Source organism: Euwallacea similis, chromosome 13, assembly GCF_039881205.1.
Source record: "Euwallacea similis isolate ESF13 chromosome 13, ESF131.1, whole genome shotgun sequence".
NCBI classification, from domain to species: Eukaryota; Metazoa; Arthropoda; class Insecta; order Coleoptera; family Curculionidae; genus Euwallacea; species Euwallacea similis.
In genome coordinates, this window is record NC_089621.1 from 3,536,454 (window position 1) to 3,554,221 (window position 17,768).

General features: G+C 35.1%; 4 protein-coding genes across 6 annotated transcripts in view; 3 read left to right on the plus strand and 1 right to left on the minus strand.

The window, feature by feature from the left end:
• The window catches only part of Atox1 (Antioxidant 1 copper chaperone), a 33,096-nt gene that overhangs the window by 14,398 nt on the left and 930 nt on the right, over positions 1 to 17,768 (plus strand). The gene's annotated exons all lie outside the window — the stretch shown is intronic.
• On the plus strand, positions 3 to 2,330 carry eIF2Bdelta (eukaryotic translation initiation factor 2B subunit delta). Its single transcript, XM_066396493.1, has 5 exons — positions 3 to 162; positions 212 to 888; positions 1,385 to 1,605; positions 1,667 to 2,025; positions 2,084 to 2,330. Exons 1-5 carry the CDS (start codon positions 144 to 146, stop codon positions 2,290 to 2,292), a joined length of 1,485 nt encoding a protein of 494 aa, XP_066252590.1. The 5' UTR covers positions 3 to 143; the 3' UTR covers positions 2,293 to 2,330.
• LOC136413062 (kelch domain-containing protein 3-like) lies at positions 2,740 to 10,083 on the minus strand. The gene is made up of 7 exons (XM_066396413.1): positions 9,660 to 10,083; positions 8,420 to 8,558; positions 7,547 to 7,833; positions 7,273 to 7,494; positions 4,827 to 5,022; positions 4,310 to 4,477; positions 2,740 to 4,251 (listed from the first exon to the last, which is right to left on the minus strand). The coding sequence occupies exons 1-7, from the start codon at positions 9,745 to 9,747 to the stop codon at positions 4,182 to 4,184; spliced, it is 1,170 nt and encodes a 389-aa protein (XP_066252510.1). The 5' UTR covers positions 9,748 to 10,083; the 3' UTR covers positions 2,740 to 4,181.
• On the plus strand, positions 10,657 to 17,434 carry LOC136413014 (proton-coupled amino acid transporter-like protein pathetic). 3 transcript variants are annotated; one of them, XM_066396330.1, is made up of 8 exons: positions 10,657 to 10,809; positions 11,832 to 11,850; positions 15,110 to 15,346; positions 15,406 to 15,590; positions 15,640 to 15,762; positions 15,825 to 16,059; positions 16,124 to 16,305; positions 16,356 to 17,434. In XM_066396330.1, exons 2-8 carry the CDS (start codon positions 11,842 to 11,844, stop codon positions 16,774 to 16,776), a joined length of 1,392 nt encoding a protein of 463 aa, XP_066252427.1. In that variant the 5' UTR covers positions 10,657 to 10,809; positions 11,832 to 11,841; the 3' UTR covers positions 16,777 to 17,434. The 3 variants fall into 3 exon arrangements, with proteins under 3 accessions (XP_066252427.1, XP_066252428.1, XP_066252426.1); XM_066396331.1 differs by lacking the exon at positions 11,832 to 11,850 and having other exon boundaries at positions 10,658 to 10,809; XM_066396329.1 differs by lacking the exons at positions 10,657 to 10,809; positions 11,832 to 11,850 and adding an exon at positions 14,151 to 14,348.

The following is a 17,768-nucleotide window of genomic DNA, read 5'->3' on the forward strand; positions in this document are numbered from 1 at the left end:
TCTAAGCACGTTTGCGGTTGTGAATGCGGATGATTCTTGTAATCGGTGATTTTTCATTTTAAATTATTTTATTTTATTATTTACGTAAAAGTGGAACAATAGATTCAAGAACCTTTTAATTTACATAATAACTCCTTTTTATCATGAACCACTCAGCTGAAGGTAAGATATATTGGTCCTCTTGGACTACATATTCAAGTCCACATTTCAGAAAAAGCTGATGCAATCTTAGCAAGCAGCTCTGTTCTTCCCAAAGGAAAAAAAAGTAAAAAGAACCTGACTAACAAACAGGACAAGCCTTCTTCAAATGAAGAAAGCAATAAACTTACTGAAAAGCAACTTCGAAAGCTTGAGTGGGAAAAAAAGCTTGCTGAAGGGTTGAAGGCAAAAGCCCCAGATGTTGATGGAACTGTGAGTAAAGCTGAATTGAGAGAGAAGAGGCGTCTGCAACAAGAAGCCCAACGGCAAGCTAAAGCTTTGAGCACCATTAAGCCCACGGTAAACAAACAATCTCAACCTCAAGAAAGCCCCAAACTTACTCCAGCTAAACCCATTATTAAAACTTCAATAGAGGTTGAAAAAAAAACATTAAAAAAGCCACATAATGTAAATAAACCTAATTTAAAACAAGTTCAATTAGTGAGGCATTTATATGTGAAACCCAATTCAGAGTTGCAGTTAAGGGCTGTGAATTTCAAGGGTATTCCTCCTGTGTTTGTCAAATTGGGTGTGCAGTATTCTGAGAAAGTAATATTAGGCTCAAATGCCAGGTCTTTAGCTCTTTTAGCAGCAGTTAAGGGGCTCATTAGCGAAATTCAAATCCCCCCTAAACAGGAATTTTGTAGATATGTTGAAGCAGTTTTGGGAACCTGCACTAACTATTTGCAAGTGAGTTGACAACATTCTTTTAATTTAAGATAGAAAAACAGTTCAGAGCATACTTATACAGATACTTCAATTGAATTTACTCCAGCGTTATTATTAATTACTACATTCAAATGCTGAAATTCTTGAAGTTATCAGCTCAGAAAACAATATGAATAACCAATTTTGTTCAAAAATCATGGTTTTATGGAGGCTTTTGCCTTGTCAAGGATCGTTTAAGGCCAAGTACTGTGATAGCTAATAGTCATATACATATATACATTAAGATTGGTCCAAAGTAAAAATCCCTTGTTACATAATAATCCTTAGTTGCCATGGGGGCACCAACACAATAGTATTCAGAAAAATATTTTTGATAGCACTATCTTTGCTTATAAAGAACTGGTGTATGACTATCATTAAAAGGGTTATTTCTTAGGACTCTCTGCGATGATTATTCAATAGGCATAATTCTCTGCAAAAAATAGTGGTATTGTTATCAAAAATGATAAATCCTTAGGGTTGCAGACCAATGGCAGTGTCCATGACAAACGCCTTAAGAGCGTTCAAGCTCCAACTTAGGAGCATTGACACCTCCTTATCAGACAATCAGAAAAGGGCAACTTTACTTGAATCTATCGATACTTATATTAACAATGACATTAAGAAGGCTTGGGATGCTATTTGCTTGAAAGTGAATACAAAAATTGTGAATGGAGACGTTATTTTAACTTATGGATGGTAAGGAGTGATTTTTCTTAATTTTTGTCTAAAAGCAATTCAAACATTTTTTTCCTTTTAGTTCATCACTAATTAGAAACATTTTGCTATTAGCAAATGACTATAAAAAAAAGTTTTCAGTAATTATAGTAGACAGTCGGCCGTTATTAGAGGGTCGAGAAATGCTAAGGAGACTGGTTAGTGCCGGTATTAAATGCAGCTACGTGCTTATAAATGGCCTTAGTTGGGCAATGAGACACTCCACTAAAGTTCTCCTTGGAGCTCACGCGTTATTGGCAAATGGTAGTGTTATGTCTAGGATAGGTACTGCCCAAGTAGCATTAGTTGCTCAAGCATACAATAAACCCGTACTAGTGTGTTGTGAAACGTATAAATTTAGCGAACGTGTCCAAACAGACTCATTTGTATACAATGAAATTGGTTAGTACCTGTAACTACACTATTGTGACATTCAAATTTATCCCCGATTCATATTTAGGAGACCCAGAGCGTCTTCTATCGATTGACACCTCAAGTACTCCCAGCCCTTTGAGGAATCAGACAGAGAATCCTAAATTGAATATTCTAAATCTTTTGTATGATGTTACGCCTCCAGACTTGGTGACTGCAGTGGTTACAGAACTGGCAGTTTTACCTTGTACAAGTGTACCCGTTGTTTTACGAATTGCTGGTGAAAATGCAGTATAGAGATTTATTTTAATATATTTAAGTTGTATTTTCAAGTATATCTGAGTTTTTATTATACCTACAGTTGCCCCCATCTAAATCAAATTTGACGTTCTTTCGATTGCATAGTTATTCAAGGATAAACTTTCTGAATAAACGCATGAATCAATTATATTTTCCACACTAATCCCGCTGTAGCATATGAAAGTCGCTGGCACAAATGATCGAGTGGCGCTACTCAGCGGCTCAACGAGGTGGTTCGCGTGTTTGAGCCATCCCTTATAAATTAATAAGCACTTACCTAAACCTGTACTGATCTATACCTACTTACAACTTAAACCTTACCACCGAATCAAAGAAAAAAAAACACAGAATTTTCATTTATATATTTATTATTTCAGCTAAAAAATTCGAAACTTGAACACAAATCTTTTTTGCCAATGCCCAATTGGCAATAGTCAAAACTTATCGTAGCACAGGGTAATGCAAATTCGAGGTTTAGTATCGAAACTACGAAGTTAAGAATTAGAAAATTCCGAATGGTTCCGGAGATATGCGTTTAATTTTTTCCTTGGTGTTACTTAACAAGCCGTGAAAGTTTGCTGGCGCCGTTATGATTTTTTTAACAGCAAACGTAAACATTTGAAAGTGCCACACGCGAGGGCACCGATAGACAAGATATGAAGACAATTTGTGCTTTGCATATACGTAACGCATATTAAGTAATAACGGAAAAACCTTTGAATATTTCGGAACTAGATATTTAATTAATTGTGTAATTTCCTCAATGAAAAATTCAAAGCTAAATAACTCGATCAGAATAAGAACTACATGAAATCATCCAACACGTTTCTTTCTCTGAGCTGCATACAATCACGCTAGAAGCTCTTTTCGCGTCTCCTCATATCCCACAACAAACGAAAAAGTGTAGTTGAGTTTCACGTGACTCAATCCTCGTAAAAATCGAAGTTTTAATATTTTTGCTATTCAACCGCATTCTAACCAAAGATATCAAAAACCAAGACCCCCAATGTCTAAGCGTATTTTCAAAAAACAAGAAATTTTAACGTTGGCACGCCGCTGCTCCGAGCCCCCTTGTCCGACCGATCGCGGAATGACTGCGTCGAAAAACATTTTTTTCTTAAAAGTCTTCAGCCCAAAATTTTACAACTGTGCCTTACTTAATCGACTTAGAAACGACTAAATAACGAGGCGTCTCAGTCCTACATATTGTTTTCTACACAAGTTTTTTTTCTGAGTCATTTAACTTCAAGTTTGGTATAAACACTTGAAGGCGTTTTCGAATAATGATTGCTAATTTATGACTATTATAATTATCATTATAACAATCCATATTGTTGAATTAGTGGTACGGCAACAGTGCTATCACCGGCGTAAAACGTTATTCACATAAGCAAAGGTCAATGAGAACAGTCTCATGCAAGGTACCGCAACCTTTACAGACATTTCTCGTTATTTATATATGATTCATTTTAAAGAAATTTTATGTCATATTACTAAAAATTATTATTTGCTACTTTTCCCAAAAGATAATAAATTGAACCAAAAAAAAGGTTATCAGGAAAATGGAGTGAGAGTAATAGTCAAAAATAAAGTCGGGAAACACAAAAACAGTTTGGTAAATTTTGTTTTTTTTTTTCAGATATCTGCGGAACCACTTAGAATTTTCTAAGTTTGAAAATCAATTTTGTTGAGTGGCTAATTGCGCATCTTAGCTACCATTTAACCAACCTTGCATATCTTACAGCTTCTAAGATTCCAATGGTGATCCTCGAATTTGAACCACTCTGTACATAGCGAAACTTTAAACAGCTTCAATAAACTTTACTTAAGTAAACATTTTTTACAAGAAAATCACTATGAAAAATCACTAGAAATTGCATCACCTATCAGCCCGCCGAGTTGCACGGCCGATTGACAGTTATTTTGTTAGGTGCCCGTAAGTGGTACAGTTCTTCCCTGAAATTTACAATAATGGTTTTACTAAGAAGAATGATGGGGCTTTTGAATAGAGTACCGTAAACTTTTAGGAAGCTCTCGACAATTCAACTTGTAGCGCCTTACAGCCACTAGGCACAAGCTTTTGAGTGAAGGGTTGAGATCCAGGATATGCATATCACTGTGGTCGATTAAACCGTCGTGACCGGGCTCTATTTGTTCATCATCGCTTTTCATTATTATAGGACTAAAATTTAAAATACATTGAAGGGAGCATATTTTCCACTTAATATACACAGTTCATAACTGGTACAATACGATACAAACGAATTAAAAGTAAAAGCAGTGACATCAACATGGTATAATGTAGAACACCGAGAACGTTGTGCAAGTAAAACATTTCCATTAAAAGAATTGTAACTCAAGTTACGAATACCTAATTGACCATGGAAAATTTTTGGTTAAAAAGAAATACCGTTGCAGGCTTAAAATGCCGAGAAACGACCTCTCACAGATCGAATATTATACCGCAAGGCTAATGTGAACAAGTGGGCCAGATTTAAATTCGTAATAATTAGCACTATTGAAGTATTTACCTTGTTCCCCCGAAAAAGTAAACTTTATCCCCTACTTTAGAGCAGGCTTGTCGCCGTCGTTCGCAAGGAGATTTGCCTTGAGGCTTTATCAACTTCCACACGTTCGTTTCTGGGTCAAACATATGTAGATCGTTGTAGTGCTTCTCTTCCACTGCGTTATAGCCCCCAAACACATACATTTTTCCATTATGAACGACTGCAACATAAAATCTCATTGAAAAGAGAGTTCCTTTATCCTATAATCATTTTATGAAAAGAAATGCAGCATTGTGCAATTTAAATGTTTTGCATTGTGCAACAAAAACTCATCAGTTTCGGGACTGTATTGTGTAATCTGTATAGATCGACAAGATCTGGGATTTGCTGTGCTAAAAATAAATTTGTGCCGATTACTTTCTAAATCGCTCTATGATACTGTTTTTTGGGGATAAACTGATCAATTATAGTCCTCGTACAATAAAGCAGGTGAATGTATAATCTTAGTAAAATAAAACATAGAAATTTACTGAGGAGCTGACAATGACTGAACACTGACTCACGGATATGAAAATCTTCTAACAGACGAACAAGCTATTTCGAAAGTATTGTATTTTCATTTTGACTTAAAAGTTAAACTATTTAAATATTAGCATGAAATCGGGCATAAAACTTTGTTTTTAATACGTACGTAATGGAGTTTTATTCGCCTTTTTTTAGCTCGTTCGGCTATAAGCCGATTCATCTTACAAAACTTTACATTAGCTCAAAAATCATGATTAAAAAAACCTTAAATACGCATTGCAATATCGGAAGTACATCTAGGGTAAATTCATCAGCTATTTGTAAGACGTCTGATGGCAAATAGCGAATGACTCAATGGGACTTCGTTTATCGGGCAACCGTTATTTACTAAATAAATAAACATCTCAGACTTTGATTGAACAAACAAAAAATGACAATGCCGCGCAATGCTTTTGTTTTCAGATCGACGTCAAACTTGGATGAAAATTTGCAAATACGTCATTGTCTCTTGGTGAACAACGTTGCCAGAGGGTTCAGAAAATTTGAGAATTTTAGGAAAGGTGAAAGTCTACTTTCTACCTATTTTCTCGATATCCTTGGAAATTTGACTTCGTTTTTTTGCATATCTTTTTGTTACATGCGAAAGAAAGATGGAAAAAAATAAGACTTCAAAGTTAACGACACATGTACATTTAATTCCTGGGCGTAATTAGTCATAATTGTATAATTTCTTAGAGTAATTTATCAAACTTGCTGATTTATATCGCCATTTCTAAAATTACCTAAATGGAATTTTAAATGCAATCTTAATTGACGTAAATCGCATCGAATTTACAGAATTAATCCCCAGACACGTATATTTCGACGTTGTCTTTTGCGCACATGCCGAATAATAGAACAATAAATAGCCACCATAAATAAATATCTGCGACAAGGCCACGGCAATTGTTTTTTACACTTCAAAGTACCGTTAAAAATGTATTATAATTATGTGTGAGAATAATGTATAATTGACCGCGGAAAAGAGCCTAAACAATCAATAAGCGCCTGGAAGCCTTCGCTGTGGGCACGTGACGCGAGCTTAATCAAAAATTCGAAAAATTTTTAAACTGTCCCTTGAACACCGCCTAACACGGTGATATTCGTTTTAACAATGTGGCTAAAACTCGAAATTTCAGAGCAATCCTGAGGTTATAAAAAAGTAACGCATGGCAACGGAAAATGAGATCTTAAACAGGAATTGCGAAGTTTCTGTTCAATAAAACAACAAAGTCAAATGATAAATATCGTATCTGGTCTAGAAGTAGACGTAAAAGAATGACTTACCGGAAAAGAAATTACCTAAGCGTTCAATTAAGGAAGATAAAATACATGCAGACACTTTCATCCATATCCGAATCCACTTTCACCGGTGTGGTTACCGCATGTTGTTATGTAATTTAACCCAGTAATGAAGTGTGTTATAAGCAATACCTTCCTGGGTGTAAACGGATATTAAGTTATACAATTTGCCATACGTTTAAAATTCTTTCATTCGCCGAATCGCATTAACGATAGAAAGTAATTTACTTTATGCGAAGCAAGACATATTTTTAATTCCTCCAGATATAGGTATTATTTAACTAACATAACGAATTAAATATGAAGAAGAATTGCGGAAGAAATACATCAACATTAATTAGAGGGAAAGTTACAGAAATATCACCATTATCAGGTTATTGTGACGAATCATTGCATTCACATGTGGTCAATTTACGACGTGTAACGAGAGGAAATGTTTGGCAATATCTATTTCAAATATTGTCATATTTCCGAGTCGTGCGTCTGTCTTGAGCGAAAGTGCCTAGCCCAATATTTACAAGCTTGGGAAAGCATGGCATTGTTACATATTAAGAACCACAATACAGGTATTTTTGCATAACAATAACGATAATAAAATGCTTACAAGCAGAATTGCTGCGCCTCCCCACGGGAATATCCCCTGTGGCTCTACAGTGGTGCCAATCGAAGCTCTTCATATCCAGATACCAAACCTCATTACAATAATTTTCTACATATTGGTTGTTCAAAAACGTCGTTCCTCTACCTCCAAATAAGTAAATCCTATCATTAATACACACCGTTGTATGAAAGTCTCTTTGAGTTGGCTCTTCATTCAGTTCACAACCTGCAAAATACCCTCCTCCACTAAATATTCACTGGAAAAGACTTAAACAAACCATCACATATGGCGTAGCTCCAATGCAGTTTATCTAAATCCAAATAGAAAACTTGCTTGGCAAAAGAGTCCGTCTCTTCTTCGTATCCTCCGAAAATGAACATGTAATTTTTCCAAATGCAGGCAGAATGTCCGTCTCTTGGCCTAGGCACAGATCCGGTTATGGGAGGGGCCATCCAACAATGCCAAAAAGTGTCAAATTTGAAGATGACAGAACACGCTTCTCTGTCATTTCTACCGCCCCATATGTATATGTTGTTTTTGTACACCACAGCTGTATGACCATACCTGATAATGCATAGGAGTGTAGTAACGGTGATTTAAGATAGCATAAGTAGTATTGACTGTAAAAAAAGACTTGACTACTGTCCTATTTTCCATGGAACTTACCTTCATAGAAAAATAAAGTTGTCTACTTACTATTCTGATTTATGAGTATTTAATGTTAAAGATTTTACCATTTGGCCATACTTATTCTAGCCTTAGAAATCAATACAGAGTCTGAATTTCTTTATTGACATTATACTTCTCATTCCCCTCAAAGTTAATAAAAAAATTCTTAAAGCAACCTCTAGTACACATTATCTCAAAATAAAACTAAAATGAGGAATATTGAATAAGATAGCATTCCATGAAAATGAAAAAACCTCAGTGTGATACCAAAATTTCTTTGTGACAAAAAAATGGCAATGCAAATGTAAAATTTATATAACATGCCATCCTTACTTCAGACACACTGTATATGTTGATAATTTCACTAGGATTATAATTTCTATGGTCATCAAGAAATTTACTTAATAACTTTGACTACATTTACGAATTTAAGTATATAAAATATTTAAAAAATGTTAAGAATTAAATGTTAAGTAGGTACCTTCTGTAAGGCAATATATCGTCATTTTCGAAATAGGGCAGGTCACTGACAGGATGCTTAAACCACCTGTTTGTATGAGTATTTAAAACATGTACGTCCATAGAAGAATAACCTCTGCAGTCTTCACCAGTTGAGAAACCTGAAACCAATTCATATCCTTTGGTTTGATAAGTAGTCTTCAATTTCTACAAGATTGATATAATTCCAAGCTCTACACAAAAGATCTATCAAAAATTTTATAGATAATAATTTGTAAAGTAAGAAGAAGGGAAACACATGTGTACCATTCAAACTTTAAAAAGTGGGTTTGGATACAAAGCTAGATGTTTCTTTTTGTTTAAATTAATGAATAAGGACATAAGACAAGTTAGTTAATTTAGGATATTTAACTGAATCATGGCTTGAACCAGGTTTGGTTAAACCTGCATAAGGGTCAATTCATCAAAACACTAGCAACATTATCTGATTAATACTTTCTATATAAACCAAGAAATTGCTGCTCTACATAATTTCTTCTGCGATTCTATAGAAAATATCATGTTGATAAAGGCCAATTGCCCATTTCTTCATTTTTTTTTGTTTGTGAATAAAAAAAAAATGCATACATTTTATTTAACAAAAATAGACATGTGGCCTCTTGTTCAGTAAGCATGGGTAACACTTGATTATCTATGCTTGAGCAAGAGGTCAACCTCAAACATATAAAAAGAAACTGAACTCTGACAAATACCTTGTAGATAAACACTAACCCAGATAATATATATATATTTTAAGTTTAGTTTTTCAATTTTATTAACGTAGGAAATTTGCATTTTTATAACCATTTTTTCCTGGTTTTTCAAGAAGGTCACAAATTTGTCACCAACATACTGTTACATTGCTGTTGTTGTGATAGCAAATTTATTATGGAGATCAAAATTTATAACAGGATCAGCATTAGGTGAACTAAACTTAAGCCAACAGAACCAATTCCTCCTAAGCTCTTAAAGTTTTGATTTATTTCAGAAATAGTTCCATCTAAGAGACACTGTAGCTTTTATTGATTTCATGTTAAATTAAACTAACCCTGATTTATCTTGAGGATTTCAAAACAGACCAAATCAAGTTCTGATCAGGGCTGAATAGATCAGACCTAGGATATACATACATGGATAATTATTAATGAAGTGGATGAAGATTAATGAAAAAGACATTTTAGTAGATTAAATTTGAGTAATTACTCCTTATTGGACACACTTACCACCAAAAGAATAGATTTTGTGATTAACAGCTACAGCTGCATGGTTCACTCTTTTGGGGCACCCCTCAATATGAGCAATCCACTTCATTCTCCCAGCACTGATTTTCAGTCTTAATCACATATAGATAAACTTATGGTTTTGTTCAACAACACAAAATTTTTGGATCCTTTTCACTGAAGAATCGTTAAAGTTTTCCGGGCTAGACATTCATGGGTTTGCACATAATCTGGCACCGAATTAGAGTAGCTTGGACGCGGCCAAGGATGTTTACACCATTTGTGCGAAGAAACAAGTAGCAGTGTTATGAAAATAAAAGGAACGTCAGAGTTAAATCGCTAGGCACATTCTCCCCACGAGACCAACCAAATATCGCTGCAGTTTATTCACTGTCAATTTGTAAACTTTGTTTTTTGTTGTTGAGGAAATCAACAAATGAACTGATATATTGTCAGATTTGAAGCTGACAGTTGACATTTATCGATATACATTTCCCGAAAATTCAATCTTTCTTCCGTTAATTACCTCTATTCGTTTATTTTCTACTAATGAAAGAAAAATCGAAGAGAGTTTGTGTATTAAACAAAATTGGGGCCCAAAATGAGTTGCACATTACAATTAAAATACAAATAAGGGTTATGTGAGGGCGCAGTGATGGCTGACACAAACACGGTTGCCACTTTTAACTTTCCTCTCCGTCTATTAGCAGTTAGTTTCGTTCACCACCATATCAAGAAGCGGCAACTTTTTATACTTTCTAATATATTAAAATAAAATACTTAACATTTTTTCAAATTGGTCGTCTACTTATTTTTACTTCGATCAACCAATCTCATGACAATTTTTTTTTCTCTTCAACAAATATTGTAGCATACGCAGACTGATGAAATTTGCCGCGAAATTCAAATATCCAATCGATCATATATTTGTTCTTCTCACACCTGTATAATTCGCTAAATACAAAAGATAATATAGACAAGATTCATACACTCCATGACAGACGAACAGTTGATCAAGTTTTGTTTGGCGAATGCACATGCGTTGCGATATGTATACAAAATTCTTAATCCAGATGTGGATTGCTGGTTCTTTATCGCGGTTTTTCATGCGTTATCGTTATTAAATGGAAAAATAGATTAAGTGGATATACAGGTAAGTTTCTTCGCTATATATTTTCACGTTTCAAATGTAAATCTTTTGAATAAAACGCGTTCAGTATAGGTACCCTGCTGTAACAGCTGATATGTCTCTTCCCACAAATTATTGATTTTTTCTCTAGTTGATAAGGTTTAACACTCCATTAATATTGCACATTTCTATTCGAAATACATCCAAATAATATACGTCTAAGCTGTTCATAAAGGAGTTCCAAGGCGTTTTTTTGATTAATCTAATTGCTCGTTGTGGCATGCAGGGTTGCCACAATGTTAAAAAAATCCTAGACCTAAATCCGATACTATATTCAGGGTGATTCAAATCTTAATCGCGAAAATTTTTTTAGTAGGCGATAGAACTTGTAAAGATAAAAAAGAAAGTCCATGTGAACCTGTTTAAGCTTTGTTGGCCAAATACAAGACGTTGAACTTCCAAAATTCACTTTGTTTTATTGTTTATAACTCCTATAGTTTTTTAGATATTTTTTACAAGTTGAAATGAGGCATAAAGCCGTAAGAGGTCTTAGTTTTTTCGGATTTTTTCTGTGGTCATTTGCATCCATTTTTATCTCCCTTATTCTAATTAGAATATGTAGAGAGTGAATCAGTTTGTGTTAACAGTATTCCAGCAATCAATGCAGAATCTTATTCTTGGTCAAGTATGTCGTATAAACATGGCGAAAACCCCCTAGTTTCTGAGGTACAGGGTGTTGAAATTAATTTTTAAAGCATTTTCCACCGAGTTCGTACGGTTTTTAAGATAATTCAATGAAAATTTAATGATTTTATCGTTGATATATTTTGCCATGGCAAAATGATTTTAAAATCTACAAGATGGTATTTTTTCGACAGTCACGTCTCTTTGACCGTACAAAACTCTTTTGTGGACATATTCTATCCCTGGACATTCGGACAATGTGTAGATTAAAATGGGATGTCCGTTGAAAGTTTCAGTAATGTTTATTTCACTTCTCTACATGTACTGTATAATAAAAACTGATTTATTGTGTTTTTTAACAGCAGTGCAGATATGGCCGACGTAAGTACACATTTATTCACCTATATTTGAGTAATCCTACTCTTCTTTATACACTATCAAACATATCAAAAATCGCAAACAACGTGCTTACCATGCATTCTTTTCCTCTAGTACCCCTTTTCCCTTAAGTAAGCAGTTGGAATTCTTATTTCCCCAACTAGTAGAGAAGAGCCCATAATAGCGTTACTCCAAAAGTGCATGAGAAAATCGTCAAAATAATCAACTTTTCTGAAAGAGAATGAAGTTTTCTTTAGAATAATACTTCACAAGATAGAGTTGAACCGGTTGTATACTACTAAGAAACGTATGAAAGTACAGTCATTTTGAGACTAATCTAAATTCCTATTTATTACCATAATGACATTTGCAATTACATTAGTGACATTCATGTAATCAGTACATCGTAATTCATGCAATTCGGTAATCGCTAAATGACCGTTGCTGGGCTTGCTGGAAACATATTTGGTTCTTTTCGTTGGAAGCTCCATGTTAAAACTCTTCGGCAATTTGAGTAATTTATTGCGTCCCTTGTATAGAGATCATGTATGTATGAAGAAGTATAAGGAAAGTTTTGTAAAAATAAAACTACAAAAAAACAATAGAAAAGTATAGAAATCAAAAAGAGAACAAGAAATTGAAAACGTCTTTTCAGGTCCTAAAATTCCAAGAGGAAGCGATCTTGCAAATAATTGGACACTTGATTTTTCCCCATAACTTTTAGGGGCGATATATCAACCTTCTGGTAATTCTGCCAACTAGATCATTTCCGTAGAAATCAATGCAGAGCACTGGAAAATGTCTCCATTTTCGCAGTCGTTACTTGCTAGATTAAGTTATCAGGACATTGAAATATTGACCCTTAGCCAGTTTCAAAGGAGGTTTGATTAGTCAGAGATCAGAGGCAGGTAGTTATCTATCTTTTACCAATGGTGAGGGATTAACTTAATTGTGTGCGCAAATTTCCTGATAGTTTCGACAAAACTTACAAATTTATATCAGCAAGTAATAAGATCTGGTCGAAATTCCAGCAGCAATAAAAACATATATTCGGCTTTGTTTTGGTTTCGTTGCAGTGTTTACATATTTCAGTTTTAGATTTGATTTTAAATTGTGAAATAGCTTATTATTTAACGAGCCTTCAAAGCTTTTTTATCGCTCATGTTAACAGTAATCTTTCCGAGTATGCAATCTTCTGACCATGAGCAGATGAGAGTCTAGCTCAGAACAATGATGTTCATGTACACGCAAGCAATAAATTACAAAATGAGTTATTTATGACCAGGAAAATAAAATATACGAAATTTTCCATAGTGTTAACAAAAGCGAAATCCAATCATTCGATGATATCATACAAACATCGTTAGATTGTATATTGTAGGTACTGAAGATCAGAACGTTCTTATCGTGCATGATGAAGTGGCCTAAATCAACATTTCTTGCGCAGCTACCATTTATGAAGATTTTTACCCCTTGCAGATGAAAAACTTCCACTACGAACAGTCCTCAATATTTGTCTCCTGATCCTTTTATCATAATCAGACAAACAAACAAAAGATATTTTTTATTATAAAAATATTTACGTTCTACCCTTAAATCCACAATACAGTGTGACCAAAATTGGCGATGCATGTATTGGGATCTTGAAAACTGTAAAAGTTACTCAGACAGTTGAATAGGTAGAGTTTTATGGAATTTCTTAAAGAACTCTTATGCGATTTCAAAATTGCATCAAATTTTACCGATTGCGCAAAAAATGGAAATGTAAATTTTTGCTCATTACTTCTTAAACCAAAAAGTTGCTAGAGCGCTTTGTTGCGAAAAAAGCCATAACAAATCAAGAAATAATCGATTGTAACTTGTTTCTGGATCATGCGTGATAAATTCGTAAATCCTTATGGAAGCCATATTGTGTTTGCGAATTTTCAAAAGGGCTTTAAAGGCCTGTTCTATGTATGCTGCGCAAAAAGCGCTCTAATGAACTTTCCTCTATTTTTCGAAAACGTTTCCTCTTTTTCTAGAAAACCGTAAAGGAAAAATCACTGTTCAATAAATGGGTTTCTCATAGAATTCTAAAACTTATCCCACTTCTATATCGCTTACAGTTACATTAGGACCACCCTATATATCTCATTAAAGTGATAAGATCCTAACTCTTCTTTGCATAATTTTTTTAACACCACTGATAACCTTCCATCACTATCTTCAATTAATGACACGATCACATTGCACACATTATTAGGTAAGCCCAATTTTGCCAGACGGGATCTGAAGTATTAATGAACAATAAAATGAACAATAGTGCTTAAGTGGTGGGGGTCCACTAGATTGACCATGCCGAGTTTTGTATATATAAGCTCGAGGTCTACTTCTAAAGTGGTCAATATTCAAAAGCGACAGAGCGTTTATATGCTCTATAGACTATTAATTTGCCCCAAGGTTTTGTGTGTGTTTTTGTGATAATGGAGAGGAGTAGGATATCCTACGGGGCAATCTTTGATGTAAGTTGTGGTTTTTACTGTTGACGGATAAATTATTCATGCGCTGAGAACTTCAATTTTCAAATGGAAATGTTGAAATATAGAGGAGGAAATATGTAGGAAATTGATGAGTCATAAGCATATTCATGAATCCTTCCCGGTCCGGCAAATTTTATTTGCTTTTTTATTCACAAAGCTTAAGGGCATCAGAACCAGGATAGAATGGGAATTTCCATTTATTTAGTAAACCGTTAAATGATAACACACATTCCGCTCTTATCTTAAACATGATGATTTAACGCAATTCCTCCCATGCTCGAATGCAGTAAACAAAAGCCGTGTACCGTATTTTGATAGATATATCGCTTTCTTACCACAGACATTGCGGTTGCTTTTATTTTTCATCATAAAGAATCGCTCTCTACGCCAGCCAAAACCAGATTTCTTGATTCTGGTAATGAGGGTCAAGCATGAGATCAGAAGCTGGAATGATAAGACTTCAGGCGAGAACTATATTAAATTTCGCCCATCCATATCCTTGAGATAATAGAATATCCTCACTTCCTGTGTATTGGCATTAAATAAGCAGAAGCACTGTCTATCAGTATTTCCTTACCTATGGAAAGCGCAAATTTCTAAGTAATCCTCGTTAAAAGGCACCTGTTTACCACATTTTACGTCGTTAATTCCATCAAAATGTTTACTCGCTTTATCATTTTATTGAAATTAAAGTACTTTTCCGTCATCAATTCTTGACCTACATAATACAGTCGTCTGCATAGGAACCCAAGCCGCCTCAAAAAATGGCTCACGTGGCCACCAAACACGAAGAAAAACAGCGGCTTTTGGATGCCGAGCATGCAGTAGATATGGAAAGTGCAAGCTCTGATGAGGATCCGATATGCAGCCGAAATGTCGAGCACCCAACCAGTAATTTTGATACCATGGTCCATTTACTTAAAGGCAACATTGGCACTGGAATTCTAGCAATGCCGGACGCCTTTAGGAACGCTGGATGGGTATTTATTTTGTCTAGTTATGCTAAGGGATGCCAAACTGTGGGGGTTTGATATTTCAGGTGATTGGGCTTTTCGGTACCATGGCCATGGGAATTGTATGTACCCACTGCATGCACATATTGGTGGAGTGCTCGAGAGAATTATGCAGGAGAACTCAAAGTCCCTCGTTGAGTTTTGCTGAGGTGGTGGAAATGGCTTTTCAAACTGGGCCTAAGTTCTTGCAAAATTACTCCAAATTGGCCAAGTAAGGCACTCATCAAGAAATTTTAAAAAACTTACTTTTGTCGTTCTAGATTGGTGATAAATATATTCCTGTTCTTAACTCAACTCGGGTTTTGCTGTGTATATTTTGTGTTTGTAGCTGCCAATCTGCAGGAGGTTGTGAAGCATTACTACGTCGATCTGCCAGTTTATTGGTAAGATTGTTCAAAGAGACGAAATGCATGTAGGTATGATACAATTAATACGCCCATTACAGGTACTTCATGATGCTTCTAGTCCCATTGATCCTACTGAATTGGGTGAAGAGTCTGAAGTATCTAACACCAGCCTCTCTATTCGCTTCCCTAGTTATGTCCACAGGATTGATTATAACTTTCTTTTATATGTTGCAAGGTCTTCCTCCTGTGTCCAGCATTAACGCTTTTTCCAGCTGGGGACAGCTGCCCCTCTATTTCGGTACAGCCGTCTATGCTTTTGAAGGTATTGGAGTGGTGAGTTCTTAAAATATAAAATGTGTTAATTAATGGTGCATGTATCTAATTCAGCTAATTTCAGGTTCTACCCTTAGAAAACAACATGAAAAATCCCCAAGATTTTGGAGGATGGAATGGCGTTCTTAACAGAGGAATGATCGTGGTGGCAGTTCTTTATACCGCAGTAGGGTTCTTTGGCTATTTGAAGTACGGTGATAGGGCGGTTTTAGGCAGTGTTACTCTACTGCTCCCTCCAGATGAAGTGTAAGCTAAACAAACTTGCTGAGTAAATTTGACTCTATTGCTCTTTCCAGGTTGGCCCAATCAGTTCGCCTAATGATGGCAATCGCAATCCTGCTCTCTTATAGCCTCCAATTCTACGTGCCCTTCAACATAATCTGGCCCTCAATCGAGTGCCGGTTTACCAATGAAAAATCCCGGCAATACGCCGAATACGCCACTCGCACCCTTTTGGTGTTTGTGACTTTTGTCTTCGGTATAGCGATCCCTAATTTGGGGGCTGTGATTTCTCTAGTAGGAGCATTTAGCAGTAGTGCATTGGCCATGATATTCCCCCCGTTGGTAGAAATCATCACTTTTTGGCCAGACAAAATGGGCACGAGCGGCTGGATTCTGTGGAAAAACGCACTGATCGTCACTATCGGTTTCTTAGGATTCTTAACTGGCTCATATGTGAGCTTTCAGAACGTGTTGTACCCCAGCACTACCACGTAAATTATTGGATTTGCTTGAGGTGTGGGGAAAATAAATCTTCTGTAGGGGACAATGAGACCATGTCCATTCCAGAGATGTCACTTTTCCAAGTTGAATTTGTATCATTTCTTCTGTGATAGAATTTTGAAGAGTGAGAGAGAGCGAAAGAGAGAGATAAGTATTTATTCTATGAATGTTATTGATGTATTATAAATGTTTAGTGCTGTTCAAAGATATATTTAAAGCCATTAATACCGAAGACAATAATCAACAATATAAAAATGTTTCAGGGTGCGATATCATACATACGTATATTTTTGCTTCTAACTTAAATTAATGTTGAATGTTATGTGCCATATATTACACAAATAGGTACTTATATACCTACCCTAATTAAATTCGCATAAAGGGTGCTTAGAGAATAATATAAATAATATATGTTAAATTGAAATCACACTCTTATATGTATAAGCTCCAGCTACTACTCTATTAAATAATGAATGTCTTCATTTTTCTAGTCAAGTCTACACTAGTGCTTAGTATATAATTGCCTAAATACGGAAGTTGATTTTGTTTTATGTAAGAGCTATTATTGCCGGCCAATAATGAAGTATTTATTTTTGTAATTTAATTCGCACATTTAAAATGTATTTTGTGCCAATAAACGAGAAAAATAGGGCATCACATTTTTGTGTTCCTTAGCGTAATATTCAGTAGTACTTCTTGTAGAATACGGGTCATAGTAAACGTGTTTGAAAGCGTTTCCCTTAGGGTTTGGTTTCCACACACAGCTCTTAGAACCATCGAGTTCTGCTCTTGTTGCCAGTTTTCTGTATATACGCTATTTTGCTGACAACTTTGACAATTCTTAATGTCAGTTGTTGTGAGAAATATCAATTTCGTCTACATTTTTTAAAATTCAATTAATTTTGTGTTTTCCTATTTATCGTAAAATCTTTAAATTTATGAACCGGTAAGTATCACGGTTAACATTTACTAAACCTTTCATTAAT